Source organism: Aphanomyces astaci (genome assembly GCF_000520075.1).
Source record: "Aphanomyces astaci strain APO3 unplaced genomic scaffold supercont1.3, whole genome shotgun sequence".
Taxonomy (NCBI): Eukaryota; Oomycota; class Saprolegniomycetes; order Saprolegniales; family Verrucalvaceae; genus Aphanomyces; species Aphanomyces astaci.
Window position 1 is genome coordinate 1527121 of NW_009798266.1, and position 19522 is coordinate 1546642.

The 19522-nt window shown below is 51.1% G+C and overlaps 4 protein-coding genes across 6 annotated transcripts; 3 read left to right on the forward strand and 1 right to left on the reverse strand.

Annotated features, from left to right (window-relative positions):
* Nucleotides 1–27: 27 nt before the first annotated feature.
* H257_02110 (hypothetical protein) lies at nt 28–622 on the forward strand (the record flags this gene model as incomplete). The annotated part of the gene is made up of 2 exons (XM_009825611.1): nt 28–85; nt 273–622. 2 exons carry the CDS (start codon nt 28–30, stop codon nt 620–622), a joined length of 408 nt encoding a protein of 135 aa, XP_009823913.1.
* A 703-nt stretch (nt 623–1325) lies between these two features.
* H257_02111 (hypothetical protein) lies at nt 1326–2030 on the forward strand. The gene has a single exon (XM_009825612.1). It carries the CDS (start codon nt 1359–1361, stop codon nt 1914–1916), a length of 558 nt encoding a protein of 185 aa, XP_009823914.1. The 5' UTR covers nt 1326–1358; the 3' UTR covers nt 1917–2030.
* Nucleotides 2031–2108: 78 nt separating this feature from the next.
* Nucleotides 2109–17940, forward strand: H257_02112 (hypothetical protein). 3 transcript variants are annotated; one of them, XM_009825613.1, is made up of 43 exons: nt 2109–2489; nt 2540–2914; nt 2983–3060; nt 3122–3442; nt 3506–3763; nt 3817–3913; nt 3961–4145; nt 4206–4389; nt 4803–5326; nt 5396–5596; nt 5646–5765; nt 5864–6034; nt 6088–6495; nt 6578–6681; nt 6960–7201; nt 7301–7580; nt 7640–7997; nt 8050–8260; nt 8310–8731; nt 8792–9081; nt 9149–9416; nt 9461–9857; nt 9942–10285; nt 10339–10525; nt 10578–10783; nt 10846–11014; nt 11093–11163; nt 11260–11344; nt 11466–11612; nt 11680–11950; nt 11999–12287; nt 12345–12407; nt 12548–12947; nt 13009–13355; nt 13412–13514; nt 13636–13796; nt 13865–14208; nt 14632–15143; nt 15195–15498; nt 15560–15898; nt 15982–16695; nt 16745–16931; nt 17010–17940. In XM_009825613.1, exons 1-43 carry the CDS (start codon nt 2124–2126, stop codon nt 17415–17417), a joined length of 11511 nt encoding a protein of 3836 aa, XP_009823915.1. In that variant the 5' UTR covers nt 2109–2123; the 3' UTR covers nt 17418–17940. The 3 variants fall into 3 exon arrangements, with proteins under 3 accessions (XP_009823915.1, XP_009823917.1, XP_009823916.1); XM_009825615.1 differs by having other exon boundaries at nt 15560–16695; XM_009825614.1 differs by lacking the exons at nt 15560–15898; nt 15982–16695; nt 16745–16931; nt 17010–17940 and having other exon boundaries at nt 15195–15548.
* On the reverse strand, nt 17415–18480 carry H257_02113 (hypothetical protein). The gene is made up of 5 exons (XM_009825616.1): nt 18364–18480; nt 18215–18297; nt 18018–18164; nt 17919–17954; nt 17415–17869 (listed from the first exon to the last, which is right to left on the reverse strand). Exons 1-5 carry the CDS (start codon nt 18386–18388, stop codon nt 17465–17467), a joined length of 696 nt encoding a protein of 231 aa, XP_009823918.1. The 5' UTR covers nt 18389–18480; the 3' UTR covers nt 17415–17464.
* Nucleotides 18481–19522: the final 1042 nt, after the last annotated feature.

Genomic DNA, 19522 nt, shown 5'->3' on the forward strand with positions numbered 1-19522 from the left:
TGCCATGTTGAACGAGAATTGCAAGCCATGAAAGCGGTGATTTGGGTCCCTTCCGGGGAGATTTCCCACGCGCTGGCAAACCAGTGTCTTTGGCATTAGCATTTCCTACTCGCGTTGACCATTCATGGTACAGGAGATTGGTCGATTTTATCTCTGCGGCTTCGACGAACTGCCGGGTGAAGCTGTGCCATTCACTCTTGCCTAACATGAAAGTCCTTCTTGCTTTGTGTATTGCGTTTGTCGTCGTCTCGACTCAAACAATTACGACGCAGGCACCGACAACGCGTACGGTTACTACTGTTGCACCACCAAAACCACGACGGTAACCACTACCTCGGTCTCCTCTCCTGTTCCGTCCCCAACGGCCAAACTAACATCCACAACCGCCAAACCAGCTACCAGCACTGCTTCCTCTATGGCATCAAGTACAACGTCGAGATCTCCGACAACGACGACGCACCACACGCCAACAACATCACCTTCGAATGACATCAACTCGCTGCCAAGCAGTACCGACCCAATCGTGAATGCCCTCGAAGGAGACCCCACCGATGCACCCGCGAACAACAACCCCAGCTTCAAGTGGCGCCAAGGCCATCGCATCTGTTGGCTCGTTGATTAGTAGTACTAGTATTATTAATAGTATACTTCAAGTAATACTGTTCGCACAATGCACGACCATCTGGTTTTTGTACCCTTGCTTTACAGTACTCACGATGAAGGAAACAAAAAACGTTATAATTCAATATCCACAGGATACAATCGTAGTACTGTACTTGTATCCATATGTTATAGTATTTTATTGTTCTCCGTTCAGAATTATAAAACGTAGTGGATGGAGGTCAGGTTTTACGTTCCGTCGCCGTCATGCAAAGTTGTTGTTCTTGCTTTGTGGTACTGTAGGCCTCGAGCCACGATCAATACATGCGAAGTGCTTGCCAAGGCGGAGTTTACTGTTAAGGAAACTTAACGTACAGTCTGTAGCTTTGTCCGTACCTTTGAATGACCAACGTACGTCCGGCAGAGCGCACAGTAGAAGCTACACACATCAAAATACCTCCGCCTTTAACGTGTGTATGCAATCGACGTTTTTGTGCTGCGGTGATGAGTTGCGGTAATGGTAGGACACTAAAATGCATACAACATGTACTACGACAGTATACATATTTTACTAGGTATGTTCAAAGGTGTTGTTGTGATACTTATTGCCCATTTGTACTCTTAGATACATTAGTTTATATCACTGGATCTTTGTGTGACATTGAACTTGCACAATGTAACGAGCAACAATGCTGTAACTCACATGGTGGGAAACTCTGGTCTCTTTCGGTTCATTTTCCAATATACCAACTTTCCCAATGAGAGTACTCTTCGCCTTCGTTGCCGTGTTTGTTGCCGCCGTGTGTGCCGAAAATGCCACCACAACGGTCGCCCCTACTACAGTTGCCCCCACTACGGTCGTGCCCACTACGCGTACCCCCAATACGACCGCCTCCACCACGAGTACCCCTACGACCACCGCAGCCACGACTGCCAACGTGACTACAGTCCCAGTGATAACGACCAAGGCCCCGACGACGACTGTGGAACCCACTACGGAAGCCCCTGCCAACACCACGGCACCTGCTACTACTTTAGAGGTCACCACAGTCGTCCCAACCACCACCAAGTCCTCTGTGAACGCCTCAATCATTGTCCCTGACTCGTCCACCAATACCACCAACACTTCTGTCATCCAGTCCCCCGATGCTGTACTCGAAACGGATGCTCCTTTCCCCACGGACCCTGAAACTCTTGAACCTATCACCGCCAAGCCCACCACGGCGAGGCCCACCACCACCGCCCCGTCTTCCGCCGCCGCCACCGCTACCGTGTCGGCCGTTGTTGCAGTGTCGTTGGCCGCTGCTCTGCTTTAAATACATAGCTTGAAACTTCACGTCGTTCGACCGGTTTGGATGAAGGATCACAACGAACGACGAAAGTGTGTCGTTTACAGATAATTCCGACATATATTGAAGTATTTGACCAAATTGTGAAAAACGAACAAATCTCGCGAATATCATTATCCGGATTCCGAGGAAAGTGACCTTTCCGCGATTGAGGAGTGTGCAAGATCTTTCGAAATGGAGATCACGCTGCTGACGTCGGCGCAATACGTCGATGATCATTACAAGGAATTGAAGCGGAAGCGACCCGATGAAAAGGACTTGGACAGTTCGGTAGAGGACAAAGTAATCTCCAGTGCGGAGGTGACTTCGGCCGCACGGCGACTCGAAGTAGCATTGCAGGCGACGTCTTCCGCCATCAATGAGGGGACTGCAAGTTCTGACCTAAACCAAAAGCGACACTTGGCGGCTTGTCTGCACCAACTGGAAGGGATGTGGCCTGTGACACCGTTGGACAAGAAACTCACGTTGCTGTTCACGATACTGACCCAAATGTCCACCACCGTCGGCACGATCAGCGACCTGGCCGCTATCGACGACAAGGTGAGACGGCATAACAAGTTGTCACCAACTTTTATATTGCTCTGTGGAAGGTTGCGACGTCGTCGTTCCCCGCGACAACGTTGGAATCCCTTCCCCTGTCGACGCAACTAGCCGTGAAGCTATTTTTTCGCCTAATTCAGTCCATGCGAGCACGAAGCCAAGCCAGTGGCAACTACGCCACGCTGCTGCGTTTGGTGCACCACTTGCCACGCATGCTCACGGATTTACCGCCGCTGGCCTTGTCCCCAGAGCAGCGCCTCTTGACCAACGACAAGTCGATCTTTGACGAACTCGTGACGACAGTCCAACACGTGATACCCCAGACCAAGGAAGATCAAGAGGCGGTGCTGGCCACACTGGTGGGACTCAGCATCAAGCGCGGCCGGCTGTTGCATATTCTCGGTGTCGTGCGACTCCTCTTGCAGGTTCGTACTCACCCTTCCTCCAACCCATGGCAACGGGGTGCGTATGACGTGGCTATATCTTGTTCTAGGCGGATCCGACATTGCCCATGCAGTTGGCCCTGCCCTTCTTGCATGAATTGGCCGAGGCCAAAGCCCAAGAGACCGAGGTAAGTGGGAATGGATGGAAATCGAGGAGGTAGGAGTCCTTCCTGACCTCTGTTTGTGTAGAATGGCATGCCAGACGAACGCCTCCATGCTGGGTACTTGATGAGTTTCGGCAAAGGCGACCACGGCAAACTCGGCCATGGCACGTGCACCCATGTCACATGCGCCGACAATAAATGCACCGAGAACAAGCCCGTGCCAACCATGTTAGAGGCCAGTCGGGACACGATGTTCATCAAAATCGACTCGCTCTCGACGCACTCGGTGGCCGTGACGGTCGCGGGGGAGCTGTACACGTGGGGAAACGGGGAAAAGTTCCGCCTTGGACATGGCGACGCGACCAAAGAGTACGTCCCCCGGCTCGTCGAAGCCTTTCGCGACAAGGTAACTCAACCTAGCTTTGTGTGTTGTTGTGGATGTCGTTGGACAGTGTCGCATATGTTGTAGCCGCGAATCAAAGACGTGGCGTGTGGGTTGGGACATACCGTGGTCCTGACAGTGTCGGGGGATGTGTACGGATGGGGCAACGGCGGCAATGGACGCCTGGGTTTGGGGGATACTGGGGACCAGAGTGTACCGATGCAAGTGACGTTTGCACATGTGAAGAGCGAGTTGTGGGGTGTTGGGGCCGTGTATTGCGGCGCGAGCCATACGTTGGCTATTACCATGCAAGGACAGCTGTATACATGGGGAAAGAATAACCAGGTATGGACGAGTTTGATATGAAATGTGCTTTGCTGAATTCGAACAATCGACAGGGGCAATGTGGCCACGGACACACGAACGATCAACTGACGCCGGCCCAAGTTTTATTTTTCGACGAAATGGACTTGAAAGTCGCGAGTGTGGCAGGCGGTAACGCTGTCGCACACGGCGAACGAATCTGAGACGCTGTTTGGTAGGGTGGGAGCATACGTTGATCTGTACGACGGGGGGCCAAGCGTTTGCATGTGGCTGCGGGTACAAGGATAGTCGACGCGCGGGGTTGCCGCCAGTGTTGGGCGTCGGTATGAACGACACTGACCGCCGTGTCAAGCCGGCTTTGATTCCCGTACTCGAGAATTGCGTGGCCGTGGCGTGCGGATGGGTAAAACGTCGTCTCACATTGAACCACGTCTCACAGAGTATGTGTGTATATATGGGCTAGGACCATTCGCTGGCAGTCACGGGCGACGGCAGTGTGTACTCGTGGGGCAGCGGCAGCAACGGCAAACTCGGCCACGGAGACGAAGACAATCGCGACGTACCTACCAAAATCCAAGGGCTAAATGGGAAAGCGATTCTCGATGTCAAAGCGGGGTGCGAACACACGACCGCGATCACAACCAACGGTGGGTTGATATATCTTTGAAATAAATATTCTATTGTCCAAATCCACCATAAATATATATAAATATATGTATCTTATCCCACGCAGGAAAATAGATTACACCTTTTTTTTATGTGTGCCATATCATCGAAGAGAGAATTTGATTGGCCACTTGATAAGTGTTTTGGGTTTTGATTGGTCGATCGATTGCCTGTCGATTTGGTAGGTTTGAGAACCCCACTCCAATTTCGAATCGATTGTATGCAAAACGAGACCAATTCAACACCGAATTCGTGTGTGACTGAACAAAATTAGTGTGATCCTTGACGATCATCTGTATGTATGGACAAAGAAAATCGATCGATAGATTTCGTGAATCAAAAGGCAACCAAATGTTGGGTAAAAGGGCAATAACTTATTGAATTTTGTTTGTAGGTGAAATGTACACATGGGGGCACAGCGACAGCGGTCGCCTGGGACATGGTGACAACATCACACGCAAATTGCCGTGCTTTGTCGAAGCATTTGCATGGCAAGGATACCGTCCCGTGTCGATAGCTGTAGGGGACAAGTACAATCTGGTGCTGGTGCAGCCAGTAGCTGAGAAACCCCCCACAAGCAGCAGCAGCAGCAGCAATAACCAAGGGCTGTTGGCACCACCCCATCATCCCAAGACATTGTTGGTAGAAGCAGCTTCACTGGACGAGAGTATGCCGCTGACGGCGGCTTCCCTGGCCGCCCACATCATGACGCACGTGGATCGCCTTGGACGCGCGTGTATGCCTCAAGACAACGTGCAACTGCTGGAGAAGCTTCGCCACGTGTACTTGCACCCAACTTCCACCCCACCGGCTATGGCGTACGCCGTGGATGTATCAAACGAGACGTTTCTAACACTTGTGGATATTATCACAACGACCTTGGGGTTGGACCCGGTCGAGTCGAAACAGTCGAGTGTGGTAGTGCTATATCTCTCCCGAATTCCATTATATATATATATATATATATATAATACGACTGGGATGTAGAAAACCACAAACCAATTGACGACGAACCTGCTTGTGACGTCGTTGCGACTGGTACAAGTCAACTTGTATCGGTTGCTCACGTGCCCAAAGCTGGCGCCACCAGTGGTACACAAGCTGTTTATCCTACTTCGAGAACTCGCGACGCTGCCCGTGGCCGACGACACGCAAGAGATCAGTCAGTGCGCCGCCGACGCGCTCAAAGTACGTTCATGACGTGCAGAGGTACTAGTTGTGGTCATGGTAACGTTAGATTGGATTCCAAGTGTTTTATCCCACAAGTGTCGACCAGCACGAGTTGTTGTGGCAACTCATGACCCAGTCTTCGTCCGATTTGATGCTGCTGCGCGCGCTCGTGGACCGGTTGTGCCAAGTACGTCGTAGCTACCTAGTACTAGTAGGTACTAGTACGAGAGCTACTAGTTAGTACCCAGGACGTCGTCATGTTGGAGTGTGTTATTTCGTGCGTAGGACTATGTGATGGTGGACTTGATGGCGCGGTTGTTTTCGAAAACGCATACATGTGACGTGGCCGCGTCAGAAATAGCGTCGGCATGGGACAAGGACAGTTTGACGTATATGGATCTGATGGCTCTGATGACTCGTCTGGTCAAGCAGTGCGCAGACACTGACAACACCGACGTACGAGTGGGGTTTACATGTAAGAATTGTCATCTCAAGATGTACTCTTGTAGCCCCGGTTGCAATTGCAGCTAAAACTGGTGGCGGTACTGCAGTCGCACGTGTTTGCAGCGTGGAACCCGTCGATGTATTGCACTCGCTGCATAAATCGGGTGTTGGGGTCGTACTTGGAGGGTTTGCTTGGCGAAGGGCTGAGTCTGCTTCGCAAGGTGCACAAGGGGCTGCTCAAAGGCAACGACGTGAGCCAGCTCCGCCCGTCGTTCTTCCATGTACTAGTCCCCCTCGCCATCGAATGCATCCAAGTGACGACGCCGTTGCGGTCGAATATGGCGCTGGCCAAGACGCTGTTGCCGCTGCTGTTGCCCATGTTGAAACTCGTCGACGAAATCACGTACAAAATGTCAGAAGATTCCAAAGCCAACAACCAAGCCTTGCCCATCGATATTGCATGGATCACAGAGGTACAAATATATATATATATATATTCCACCAGCTTTGTATGGTATATCGTTGTCAATCGGTGTATATATACACGATTTGTAGCTGGAAAACGCATGTGCACGCCTCGTCGGTCGATATATATGCATGTTCCTAGCGTCGCCGTCGTCGTTTAAATTGGACTCGTCCATGGCTTCAGTACCCACCTGGTAAAACAAAATCCCTAGTTTGCATACTAGTATTACTACATCTCCAAACCCATCATCTTTTTTATATAAAATTCATATTGTGCTTTCGAGTGCAATTTCATTGTGTTTCTCGTTGGAATTTAAATCGATTTGATTGGCTACTTCCGATGAGTTCAAAATTATTAGCGAATCAAAACCCATTTCTCAATGAAATTCAACCAATCAGATCGGTTTGGTCGGCGCGATTCGATTGCACCCCTCCCCCCAAATTTTGTATATCAAATCGACAATACTTGTAGCATTCAATTTGTATGCCGACACGGCCCGTTCCTCCAAGCCGCCGACCCCCACGACGACTTGCTTCGGACGTGGGAATCCAACCACGTATATGACGTTTCGTATGAAACCCATCCCCCCGAGCCCGTTCCCACAGATGTGACTTTGGTGGACCACTTGGCGATTCTTGATTGGGTGGCGGGGCACGGCGGCGTAGTTGAAGATTTCCACCAGTACATGTTGCGCCATGTGCATCCAATTCCAGGTATATATATATATATATATATATTCGAGGATTCTGGCGGGCGTTCTATATATACCCTGTACATGGAGATTTAGATGGTTAACGTGGTTCATGTTGTAGCCACGACGGTGGACGTGGTGGTGCTGGCTATAGTGGTGTGGCACAGCGGGCTTCTTCCGTCCGTGTTTGCATGCATTGCGTCGATCGGGGCAGTCGAATTGAGGCGCGGTTGCGCCAACCACCCGCCGCCGCAGCCCGCTTTGCTGCATGTGTGGCAATGGGTGCTAACATATTGCGCTGGTACTGTTGACATGACGGATACCATGCGCATGCAAGGCAAAGTGCTTTTGCAGTTTTATCCATCCAAGTGCAACTTTACCGTCGAACCAGAGTCCAACATGTAGGAACGATGCGTGCGTAGTACATCACATTGACGAGATGGTTCATTTGATCGTGTAGCCCGGTCAACGGTTGCCATCACCCGACTTGCACGATTCAGCCAACAACGCCAGCCACAGTCTCCCTACCGCAACTCGTCACCGCCCTCTCGCGCCAACACTTTGATATGGGACCCTCAACTACTCGAGGCACTCCGCTCAAGATCATCGGGCTGTCGATTCTACACGACTCGCTGTGTAAATTGACGAGCAGTTCCGCCAAGTGCGAATTGCTAAGAGCGTTTATCGAGCCAGTAGAGTGTGGGGGGGACATGGGGGGCTGGTTGACTTTGACCGTGAATGCGTGGCAAGAGCCCAAAGTCGAATTCCACCGAAACGCTGTCGCAGATGTCGACGACGTGGGGCTGACCCCGCTTCAAGTAAGGAGATGGATACTCACCACAATGACCACAATACGTCGTTCATATATAGGTGCTTGAACAAGACATGCACACGCAATACGGTGTCGCATACCACTCGAAACTGTCGAAAGCGTTTGAGAACCTGTACATTCGACTCGCCAAAATCGTGGCGAGTCCCGAGAGCAGTTTACTGCTCAAGAAACGAGCACTGAATCTCTGGAGTGTCACTTTTCACGACGCGCCATCCGTACTGCGCCACACTGGCATTTTGCATACATTGGGTACCCCAATCTTGGGTGTGTGTTTTCACAGGAGGGGATACTATTGTAGGGCAACTGCTCCAGCACGAAGCGGCCCACGTGGCGTTGGCGGCCAGCCCCCCATTAGACATCTTGGACGATGCCATTTCCAGCAGCACGCACGGCGTCCCATCGTCGTCGTGCCTTGCGCCGCGCTTGCGCCCCGTCGAGAAGCTCGTGTACATGGCTACATCACGCCACAACGTCCACCAGGCGTGCTGGCATGTGTTTTCATGGCTGTGTAAGCAGTTTATGACCAACGAGCAGTTTATGGCCAATGACTACGACAGCGCTATGTCGAGCGACCTCCGGCCGTCCTCGTCAGCCAAGGCAGTTGTGTGTGCGTCGCCGCGGAAACGTCTGACCCTGCCCCCCAAGTTGATCGTGTCGACGATGGAAGAAAGCTTCGACCACATGGTGCTCGTATTGCTCCAGGAAGCCGCCAAGATCAAGGTACAGGCCATGTATATGTGACACGGATATGTGAATATATGCGACATGGGTGTCGAGTAGGATGCCCTGACTGGATGGAACCACCACGCGACGGAATTGACGCGCTGTGTCAATGCTAGCCATGTGCTGCTACTCGCAGACCCATATGTCGTGTCGAGCGCCCCCGCCATCTTCACGACGACTTCGCCCAAGGAAGAGCGAGCGCATGACCCAAGGGGCTGGACCGTTTGCATGTGGATACACGTGGACGAGATCGGCGCGGTGCCTGTGGTGCTGGTGGCCAACGGTGACGCGCCGCTCGTCACGCTCGAACACCACGGTTACATTGGATTGACTTGGAACGATTCAATGTATGCACATACTAGGCTTTTCATAGGAGCTTTGTGACTGGACAAACGATGTCACATGTTTGTGTAGGATCAAAGTGGTGTCCACTGGAGCGTTAAAGCGTAGGGGGTGGACCCACGTCGCATGCAACTTCTTTCCCGACAAGGCGGAGCTGTATCTGAATGGGGTATTGGATACCGCCCAAGTGGGGCAGCACTATCATGTAGTGATGCACCCCACGTTTACAGTGGGAGGCCTGTGTGGCGACCAGTCTGCGAACCAACCCGAACATCATTCGTCGTCGCACATTCTTCTGGACGATGTCACAGTTCACTACACCCCCCTCAATCCCCAACAGGTGTGTCATCTAAAAGGTTAATCCATTCACATGATGTTTGATAGATTGGCTCGCTTGCAGCCGCGGGCTCGCTCCTGTTTCGGATCAAACAGAGGCAGCTCTTGGACCAGCACTGCACGTCACTGCTGTCGTTGTTGGCATGGCTGGCTACCGTCAAAGCCCCAAGTATGACAGAGGAAATCCCTCTGCTGCTAGCCCTCCTGCCTCTGTGCCCCCCGCCAGCCCACCCCCACATATTCCGACTTCTGGCATGCATATTGCCTTCCATCTCCCCGTCTCTACCAATTCCCGCCTTGTCGGCGTCGGTTGTGGAAGTGTTAGTCAGCCAATTCGGCCTCGCTTGGTTCAGTGAATCCAATGGTTTGTATGGCCCCCCAGAATTATACGACCTGCTCACGTGTCGAAAGGACAGCAGCTGTATCTCCACTCTTCTTCGTGCAGGTAACTAACTAGTTTGATTAGTTTAGCTACTGGGGTTGTCATCCGTAGAGATGAACGCCGTTAAGTGTACTTTTGTTTCTGTAGGGCTATTCGACAGAGATGGGGGGGGGGTGGTGACATGGTTGGGGCTGGACGGTCCGCTTAAGGCCAAGTCATCGTCCATGCTTCGAGCGGCCCGGTCGTCTTTGGTGGACTCGTTCGTGACGCTCTTTCGTGCGTTGCTCTTGTCGCCGACATGGACACCCGAGTTGCTAAGCAAGTTTGCGGGGCATTCCCCCGAGACCATCCTCGTGCCCCGACGACGACGCTCTGACGCCCCCCGCAGCCCATCGAAAAAACCGAACGACCTTGTGGTGCCGTTGATCTTGTCTATCTATGTCTTGGGGGGGGTTGGCAAGCCGCCGCCGCCGACAACAGTCCCACCCCCGGTATATAGAACATGATTCGTAAATCGTATGCTAATCAATACCATTTTGCGTAGGTCAAGATGGGCGACACGATGCATGGGTTGCTGGAGTGGGTACTACAGCATCCGCTGAGCATTGACGGGCACGGCACTACATTCATGCAAGACATGGACGAGGACATTCAAATCGCTATCTACATGCACATTCGAGCCAGCCTGTTGCGGCTAGCCATGGCGCAGACACTGCACCCTTGCGTAGCACGTACACACTTCGAGCCAAGAAGAAACCCTCGAGTGATTATGATTCTTTGTAGGCACAATGTTAAGCCACGAGTCGGTGGTGACTGAATTGCTGGCCGTGGCAGTTCGACCGGTGCAGAGTTCGCTAGAAGACGTGTTTGGCAACGAGTTGGACGTTGTGTCCAAGCTGGACAACGTCCAGGGCCTGGTGGACTGGATCGCAGACGACAACAATAGTAATATGACCGAATCTGTGACAAAGAAACGAGCGATTCTAGACGTACGTTGGTGCTTCCGTTCATATATATATATATATATGGTTGGTGAATAAAGCAAGAGTAGACGGTGGCCACGATCTTGTTTGAGCGGCTGCCGTATGTGAGGGGTGCCGACGTGACGCCGTGGTGGGTCGTGAGTGCGGCGCAGAGCTTGCATGTGTTGGGAGGCGAAGTAGAAGTGGACGAGTATTGTGTCAAGGGGCTGCTACACTTTCCCACGGTGAAACTCAACGGTACAAAGATTGTATATATATATATGGTCAAATACTAGACGAGTTTACAACATATATAGTAATAATATATGTACGTAGGCGTGTCGGTGACAGCCGGGTCTGGGATGTGGTACTACGAAGTGGTGCTGCTAAGCGATGGGCTCATGCAGGTAGGTACATCGTTTGGATTTGTCAAGCATATATTCCTATATATATATATAGGAATAGTGCGTATTACTAGTGTTAATATCCACATCCAAAACTAGATTGGCTGGATCGATTCTGGCTTTGAATCGGACGCGCTGCAAGGTCAGGGCGTGGGGGACCACGCCAACAGTTGGGCGTTTGATGGTATGATTTGTAGTATATATATAATACAAATCATATATATATATAATACACATCATATATATATATATATATATGTATATCGTTGCTGTCAAAGGTGGTGAACCATACATATTGGTGGTAGGGTTTCGGCGCAAAAAGTGGAACGTAGGGGCAATGGACTATGGTGAAAAGTGGCAAAGTGGCGACGTCGTGGGGGTATTGCTGGACACTGATCGGTGTGAAATGCACTACTTTTTGAACGGCCGCTCTCTCGGCATTGCGTTTGAAGGTACGCGTCCCTACCTACCTACCTACCTGGCCAAAATGTAGTTAAAGCTATTGATTCTTCTTCCTAGGTTTGCGACTCAACCATCCGGTATATCCCGCGATGTCATTGAACGTGGACCAAAGCGTGCAGTTCCACTTCACCGCGAGCCAATTCCTGTACTTGCCTGCTATGGACAAGATTCAGCCCGTGTCGAGCGCAATCTTGGGCCACATGTGCGAGCACAACACGTCCACTTCGCCCAAAACTACCCCCCCGAGCAGCAGCAGTATGCAGGAACAGGATGCTCGGCGAACCGACCTCATTGACGGGTTGATTGGGCTTGGGTTTCCTCCTGAATGGTATGAACAGATATATATATTCTACTTTGATTGTCTAACTGGGAGCAGGGCGTTGCGATGTGCGAGGGAAACGTCGACGGAATTGAGTGAAAGCGGCGCGATCGCATGGATCATGGAGCAAATGGAGCAAGAAGGCCAGGCGGTTCGTCCGCCGCCGCCGTCTTTGCATGGCTTTGACACGTCCAGTCAGCACTTGCAAACACTGGATGGGTTCACAGACGTAGTAAAATCGCCTGCTTTGGACCCACCACCCCCGTCAACATCTTTGCTGTGCGTTTCAATCGACGATAAAGATATGGAATCCACAAATCCATTTCTAGCCGACGAAGTGTGCGAGGTATATATATATATATATTTATATATATATTAACCTGTGGTTTTGTATATTGAATAGGATGCGTACAGTGTCGAGTGCTTTTCACCGCCGAGGTTGCCACCACCGACTAGTAGTCCCAACGTACGACATCATTCTACGCTGGACATATGCCGATATGTTATAATTTTTCTCTTTTTCTTGATATTAGTAATATACGATAATATCTAAACACCATATAGTACCTGTATTATTGACCGACTTTAACGATATTTCCACGACAGGCCAATCCCACCGATAAGAAGGCGTCGACGTTTGTCCTCGAACTGGCCGACACGTGCCGCGATGAAGAAATCCTTCCGCTGTACTTGATTGCCGAGACAGCGCGAAGCAAATGGTGTGCTCAGGACACTCTGAACCAAATGCTTGTGCACAGCACGACGCCATCCCCCGCCGCCTTCCCCCACGGCCCTTTTCTCGCATTTGTCCAATCTGTCATCGTCGGCAGAAGTACCGATGATGATGTTGATATGAAGGATTCGCATCTTGGTGCCAACTACACACGGCTCTTGCACGCCATGTGTGCAAAGAACGCAAGGTTTGTGTCGATTCTGGTCGACGAGATGCTGCGGCACTTTACCTTGGCGTGTGACAAGGACTATTGGTACACGTCGTTCCGTCCAGGTAGACAGCCCCCCACAACTGTATGAAAACATATGGGTTACGACTGACGTACGATTCGTAGGGGATCGAGCTACATCGGTATCTTCACCATTCCCCCCAGTGAATTTAGACTGGAGCTGTTGGCTAGCCCGAGTGTTGTTTGCATTTGCTCACAATGACAACGCCGCCGAGGCCAATGCGGTGATTCGCGCGTCGAATGTGTGGCCGACACTGGTAAAAGCTGCGACGAATTGCAATGCGACACTGCGGCATCGAGCTATCACTGTTATGACGTGGTACTTGCAGCAAGATGGGTTGGTGGGAGAGTCAGGCGTGCCGTGTCTTCGCTTCGAGTACTTTGTCGAGTGGCTCGCGGCACGAGTTCGGAAAGAAAGCCCTATGCGCGTCGTCTATTCGGACTATACCCAGGTAAGCCCTTGATCCAGAATATATGTATATATATATTAAAATCAACTGTGTCGCAGAGTTTGTTTCAGTTGGTCGTGACCATCGACACCCTTCTTGCCGCGACCGATATATCTAATATTGCATCACCACCACCCTCACCACCGTCTCCACCTTTATCTGGTGAGTTTGCGTCTTGTATAAATATTTATTAAATCAATATATATATATATATATATATTGTAAAAAAATATATAACTATAATTAGTCGTTCTTTCTATATAAATGTGATTCTCGCCAGTAGATTTGGTCGTGGAATACATTTCGACCACGAACGTAACTATCTCGTACCCTGTCACACTTGATACACGTGTGAGCCACTTTCAACTCGCCACGCAATCTCTCGTCCATGGACGTTTGTCGCCTTTTAACGACGTGCTGGAGCCTCCAGTTCAGCCCGGCCAAGTAAGTACCTACTAGTCCCATGACTAGTATTGTTTGTTGGTAGTAGTAACACACGGGGCTGGTTATAGGTGTCGTATACGTTTTCCGACCTCGAGCCCGACACACTGTACAGCGTCCGCGCCATCCTCACGACAGCCGAACCGACTGGTTCCGTGACGTTTGAAACACTTTGCGAATCGCATTTGGAACTCGACGCGTCCTCTATGGGCGCCAACCTCGAGCTCGTGCACCACAACATGACGGTTCGGAACCGCGTCAATAAGAAATGGAACGCCGTGCGCGCCAGTGTCGCATACACGAGCGGTGTGCACGTGTGGGACGTCCGCATCGACAAATGTGTATCGAAAAATATATTTGTGGGCATTTGTACCGCGGACGCGTCCATGGAAAACTACGTTGGCAGCGACGCATGGTACACTATATATATATATATATTACACATTTGGACATGGGAGACATTTGAATTACGTTCAGCTTATAAACTATATATATATATATATAATGAGTAGTAAATCACACGTTTGGAATGATGGGGCAGCAATAATTCGTCATGCTGGACGTGATTTGATTTTTTTGCATATGTATACGCGCGGTTCTTGAATCCATGAGACATTCGATTTTCTGCCGAGGGCTCTCGTTTCGAATCGATTTGACCATATATATATATTTGACCATATATATTTGACCATAAATATATATATATCTTTGACCATATAAATATCTCTCTCTCTCTATATATATATATATATATATGGTCAAATCGATTCGAAACGAGATCCCTCGGCAGAAAATCGAATGTTGTATATATATATAGATATCAACCCGACGATTGTAGGGGATGGGGGTTCCTCGCCAACAAGGCGGTGTGGCACAACAAGAGCAAGCTCCAAACGTACGGCGACATGTTCAAGCAGGGCGACGTGATTACCGTCGCATTAGACGTGGACCACGGCACCCTCAGCTTTGCGCGTAATGGCGAGTCGTTCGGTGTGGGGGTGGACAACCTGCCGAGCCAGGACCAGGGGGGGTACTTCCCCGCCATTTCCATGTACAACAAGGACGACCAAGTGACGTTTCTACCCCACGACGAGGCCACGACGGGCTCCAAGGGCGCCAAATCTGGCATCGCGTCAATCATGCGCAAGGTGGAAGCCTTCCAGCGCCTGCAAACGCTGTGGACACGCCAGGAGCCCCCCCTGGACGTGTATTCCGCGTGGGTTCTCTGGACAATCGGCCAGCTCAAGTACGTGGTGGGGGCCGATGGGAACGCTGTCGCAGTGGACGTGACCGACAACGCGTGCGCCCCCTTTGGATTGCAGCCCTGCGACGTGGTATTTACGCCCAAAGGTAAGAGGTCGATTGAGTTTTGTATACATGCTACAACTTGTTTTTGCCAAGGCATGTGCACTGTCTTGGGTGTGGCCCATCACTTGTTGTGGTACGCGTTGGAGTCGCATAATCAGCCATCTGGCCACGTGCTCGCGCATTGGAATGTTCAAACGTGCAGAGACATGCAAAGTCGAGAACATGAGTTTCCCATCACGCGGCACCATCGGACTCATCATTCTCATGATGCACAAGCAGAAACACCAATCTGTGACATCGTTTCGTACGACGACTTTGCCGTGCGCCAACGGTCGTGGACGCCAGCGCTGGATGAAGCCTTGATCGCCCGTCTCCACAGCCTCGCCCAGCTCCATCGGTATATATATATATTACGATAGATTGATATATATGACACTGCTTGTGTGGCTGGTTACTAGCGTCGACTCGATGTTTCACTTGACAGCAAAGGAGATTGTGCACGCGCTGGAAAAGCATGCACTGGATGGCATGTCTGCGATGGACTGCCTCTGCCGCACGGGTGTGTTCCACGCCTCCAATCAACTCTTGCACGCCGTCATACCGTACCTTGCATCCTCGTCTGGAGCTCATGGAATCCCGAGAGCTGGACGCCACTCGTGTATCGTGGGGTTGAAATTCGCCCGAGATTTGATCAAAAAAAGTACGACTTTGACGTTGCCACCAGCCGCCGCTACGGACGACGATGTCGACAATGACCCTGTGGACCTGCCCAAGTGCAAACTCACGTTGCCGTCCATGTACAGTAGTACCGTTACTTCTTTATATCATACCAATCATCCTCATTGTCCTGTATATATATATATATATATATATCATGTAGGCCGTGTATTCCGTACTGGGAGCAACAAGTCGATCAGACAGGGTTGCGACGACCATCTCTTGAAACTTTGAATACTCCCCCATCACGAAGTGACCCAATACAAGACCACCACAACCGCGCCGCTGCCAGCATTGCTGTGACACTGTCGACTTTTTTCGACCAGATCGCAGACCCGAGAGACCTCCGCCGGCAATTCACGGCGCCCTCCACGAGCGTCTACTCGACCAGTGTCCAGCCCCGGGCGTTCCGAGTTGTGTGCGAAGACATGCCGGACCCCACGGCGTCGTTCTTGTACGCGCTTCGAGAAGCGGCTCGGGAAGTGCAGTCGCCGCGGGTGCCGCTGTTCGTCCCGGTGGCCACCTACTCTTCTTCGCCCATGAACCCCACCCAAAAACTGGCCACGATGGTGAATCCTCTGGAAAAAGATGTGACACTGTTTGAAGGCGTCGGCCGCATCATGGGAATCGCGTGGAGATGTGACGTTTCCATGCCGTGGCTGTTTGGTCCGATCGTGTGGAAGTACTTGACGGGGGAATGTATCACGTTGGCCGACTGGCAAGAAGGTGGTGGTGGTGCTGACGGTGTCTCAGCCACCACTCGAACGAAACGTGTGGTGGACACGGCGCTGGCCATGTCGAGCTGGACCCAAGAAGACTTTGACATTCACCAGATACCATACTGTGCCGTCGAGGATACTGCTACCGATATTGTCAGGTATATATATATATTTATATATATGACTGACCAGTGTCACTTGTGCCAGTCTCGATACGCGCGAGGTGTACGTGCAATCAGTGTTGGCCTCCTTGATCTTGCCCTATCAAGAAGCATTGGCTGCCATTCGACGCGGCATAACCGCGATCGTACCCGCGGCCTGCCTGAGCTTGTTGTCCGCCGTTCAATTGCAAACCCAGCTCACGTATCCATCTGTGGACTTGCTTGCCCTTGAGGTAATAATTAGCAACTGTACATCCAGTTCAGTTCCGATCAATATGAACCTTGTCGCATATGTATGTGTGTGTGCACAGGCGGGTACAACGTACGGCGGAAAACACGCCGCCGCCGCAGTATGCTCCGACGCGGCCGCGGGGTTCTGGAAGCTCGTGCACGGGTACTCTACCGCCGACCAGCGGCATTTCTGCCGGTTCCTCAGTGGCCATGATGGCGGCAACATGTCCATGCTGCGGCTCGACATCCATCTAAGCCCGCCCATGATGCAGCAGCCCCCGTCGATGTCCCCTTCTTCTTGCGAAGATAGCAATGACCACATGATGACAAAGTACGGCTACCCGCATGTTGAACGGGACCTGCCAAGCGACGAAGACCGTACGACCCCCGTGCGACTGTATGTGCCCGCGTACGCATCGGTCGAGATGCTGCAGAAGAAGCTGCATCTGGCCATGACCCATCATACCGACCAAACACCGCTGATGTAGGCAATTCAACGTGTATACGCATATATAAAATGGACATTTCACGCTTGTTACATGAATTGGCATCGGCCACAACACACAGTGACCTTGTCATCGTTGTCGTGTGTCTTGTGGACTTGAGGAGGGGGAGCGGAAAAGTAAGGCGACGGCGGCGGTACCGCGGCAGGAACCACCGGCGGCGCGGCCAATCGGAATGACGCCGATGCCTTTGTCTGCAGGGGAATGATCGGAGGTGGAGGGGCGTGGCGAACGGACGCGCCGACGAGTGCTTGTGCGGCGGCCTCTTCTCGGTCCAACGCGGCGAACGTCGGACGCGAGTTGGGACCTAGACTGGCGCGGGTGTCGTCGTTGTACACGCTCGACACTTCGCTGGATGTGTCGTTGTAGCACTCTTCGTGGTGGCTGTACGAGTCGGAGATGGCGCCTTCTTGCTTGACTTGCCGAGCTTTCAATCCCTACGTGATGGCGGAATGAATAGTTGTCGCTACATGTAAGAAAAAACACCTCGACCCAACGAATGGCTTCATCGTGGTCTACCGCCTAAGAAGAAAGTTTTAAGAATGGCTGCAGGGTGTCGTGGAGATGGTGGAAGTCGCGTTGTACCCGAAGAAGATAATCCTGGTCCCCGATGCGAAGGGAGAAATCCGCTGGGGACGTATCTGTCGTCGTGGTTCCAGCGGGAACGCCCAGTTGAATGTTTCCGCTCCGCCACAGGTCAATGCACGCGAGCAGCTTGTCGCTTTCAGCATTCTACACCGTGAAGCATCACCCCCTTGACCTACGTCGAAGAACTAGCGTACCTTGTAGTATGTCAGGTAGTGACTCGTCGCTTCAAACCACCGCTTCTGGTACCGTCCCTGCCGACTCTTCTTAAGCAGATAGCCTACAGAGCAACCATCCCCTTGTCACATCGCAAGGCCGCCTTATAGTATCTCGCGGCAGGACGCACCATTGAGTTCGGCAAGACTCTCCATGTTAATCGGTCGTCGGAGCGGAAATCGTGTAATGCCGCTGACGACGACGTCGACTGTACTAATGACGAGATCAAATGTCTTGGTCTTTGTATCGGGTTCTCCAGAATGGGATCTGCCTGCCATGGGGTTGTACGGCGAAACCCGATTGGATACAAATATCAAGTGTACCATGGGAACAATTATACGGACGATCCGGATTATATCTGTTAAATATATTTCAATGAATTATTGTTTCATACAATACCAAAGCTTAAGAGGTATAAAATGAACATGAGATCCTTGACTTTCTGTCGGGATGAGGAGTTGTCCATTTGATGCAACCGCCAAAAACGAAACCGCGTTTCAAAGCTGGAGGAAGTACCGACGTCCAAACCTTCAGCAATTACAACGAGATGGTTGTGGGGACGGCACCCCCATAGACAGCTCCATAAGCCATCGCTACCGTAGCGCCAGCAACGGCAAGCAATTTGCAGAGTCGCTTCGTCACGCTGTGGTGTCCTACGCTCACAAGCAGGCCTCGGAAACCCAAAAGTGTAAGGAAACAAATATTTCCCCTTTTTTCCTTATATTTAAAGGACCCTGGAAAATAAGTACTATTAATAGTACTGGTACAAGGACTGAATATTGCCCTAATTGTAAGTACTTCGTAAGTAAAAAATAAGGGTCCCATAGAGAAAAAGTATTTCGTCCAGTTGAGCAAACGCACAATAGTGGATTGTATTGTAGGCCCTCTCGTGCCAGAGGAGGTTGCGTTGAACACCAAACTGTACTGCACATTTGTTCAATTGTGGTATTATTGTCGGAAATGGCTTTAACCTTAAGCAACGGTTCATTGCCTTGGATTATAGCCCAGCTCGGCTATACTTGTAACGAACAGCTCAGTGGCAATCCACAAAACCACAAATAGGCAAGATAAAGGCGACTCAGCCCATTTGGTCCTTTGTGGACATATCCAGTAGTTCGTTTCACCCCAAAGCAATGGTCCTATTGGATTAGAGTAAAACGAACTACTGGATATGCCGGAAAGGGACGGATGGTTGTTGTTGCGGTCAGCGCAACCATACTCATTGGTGCCCAACCATGTGGCAATCGCTCCATTCGATGCTGTAGCCATGCTGCAATGCACCTAGAGTG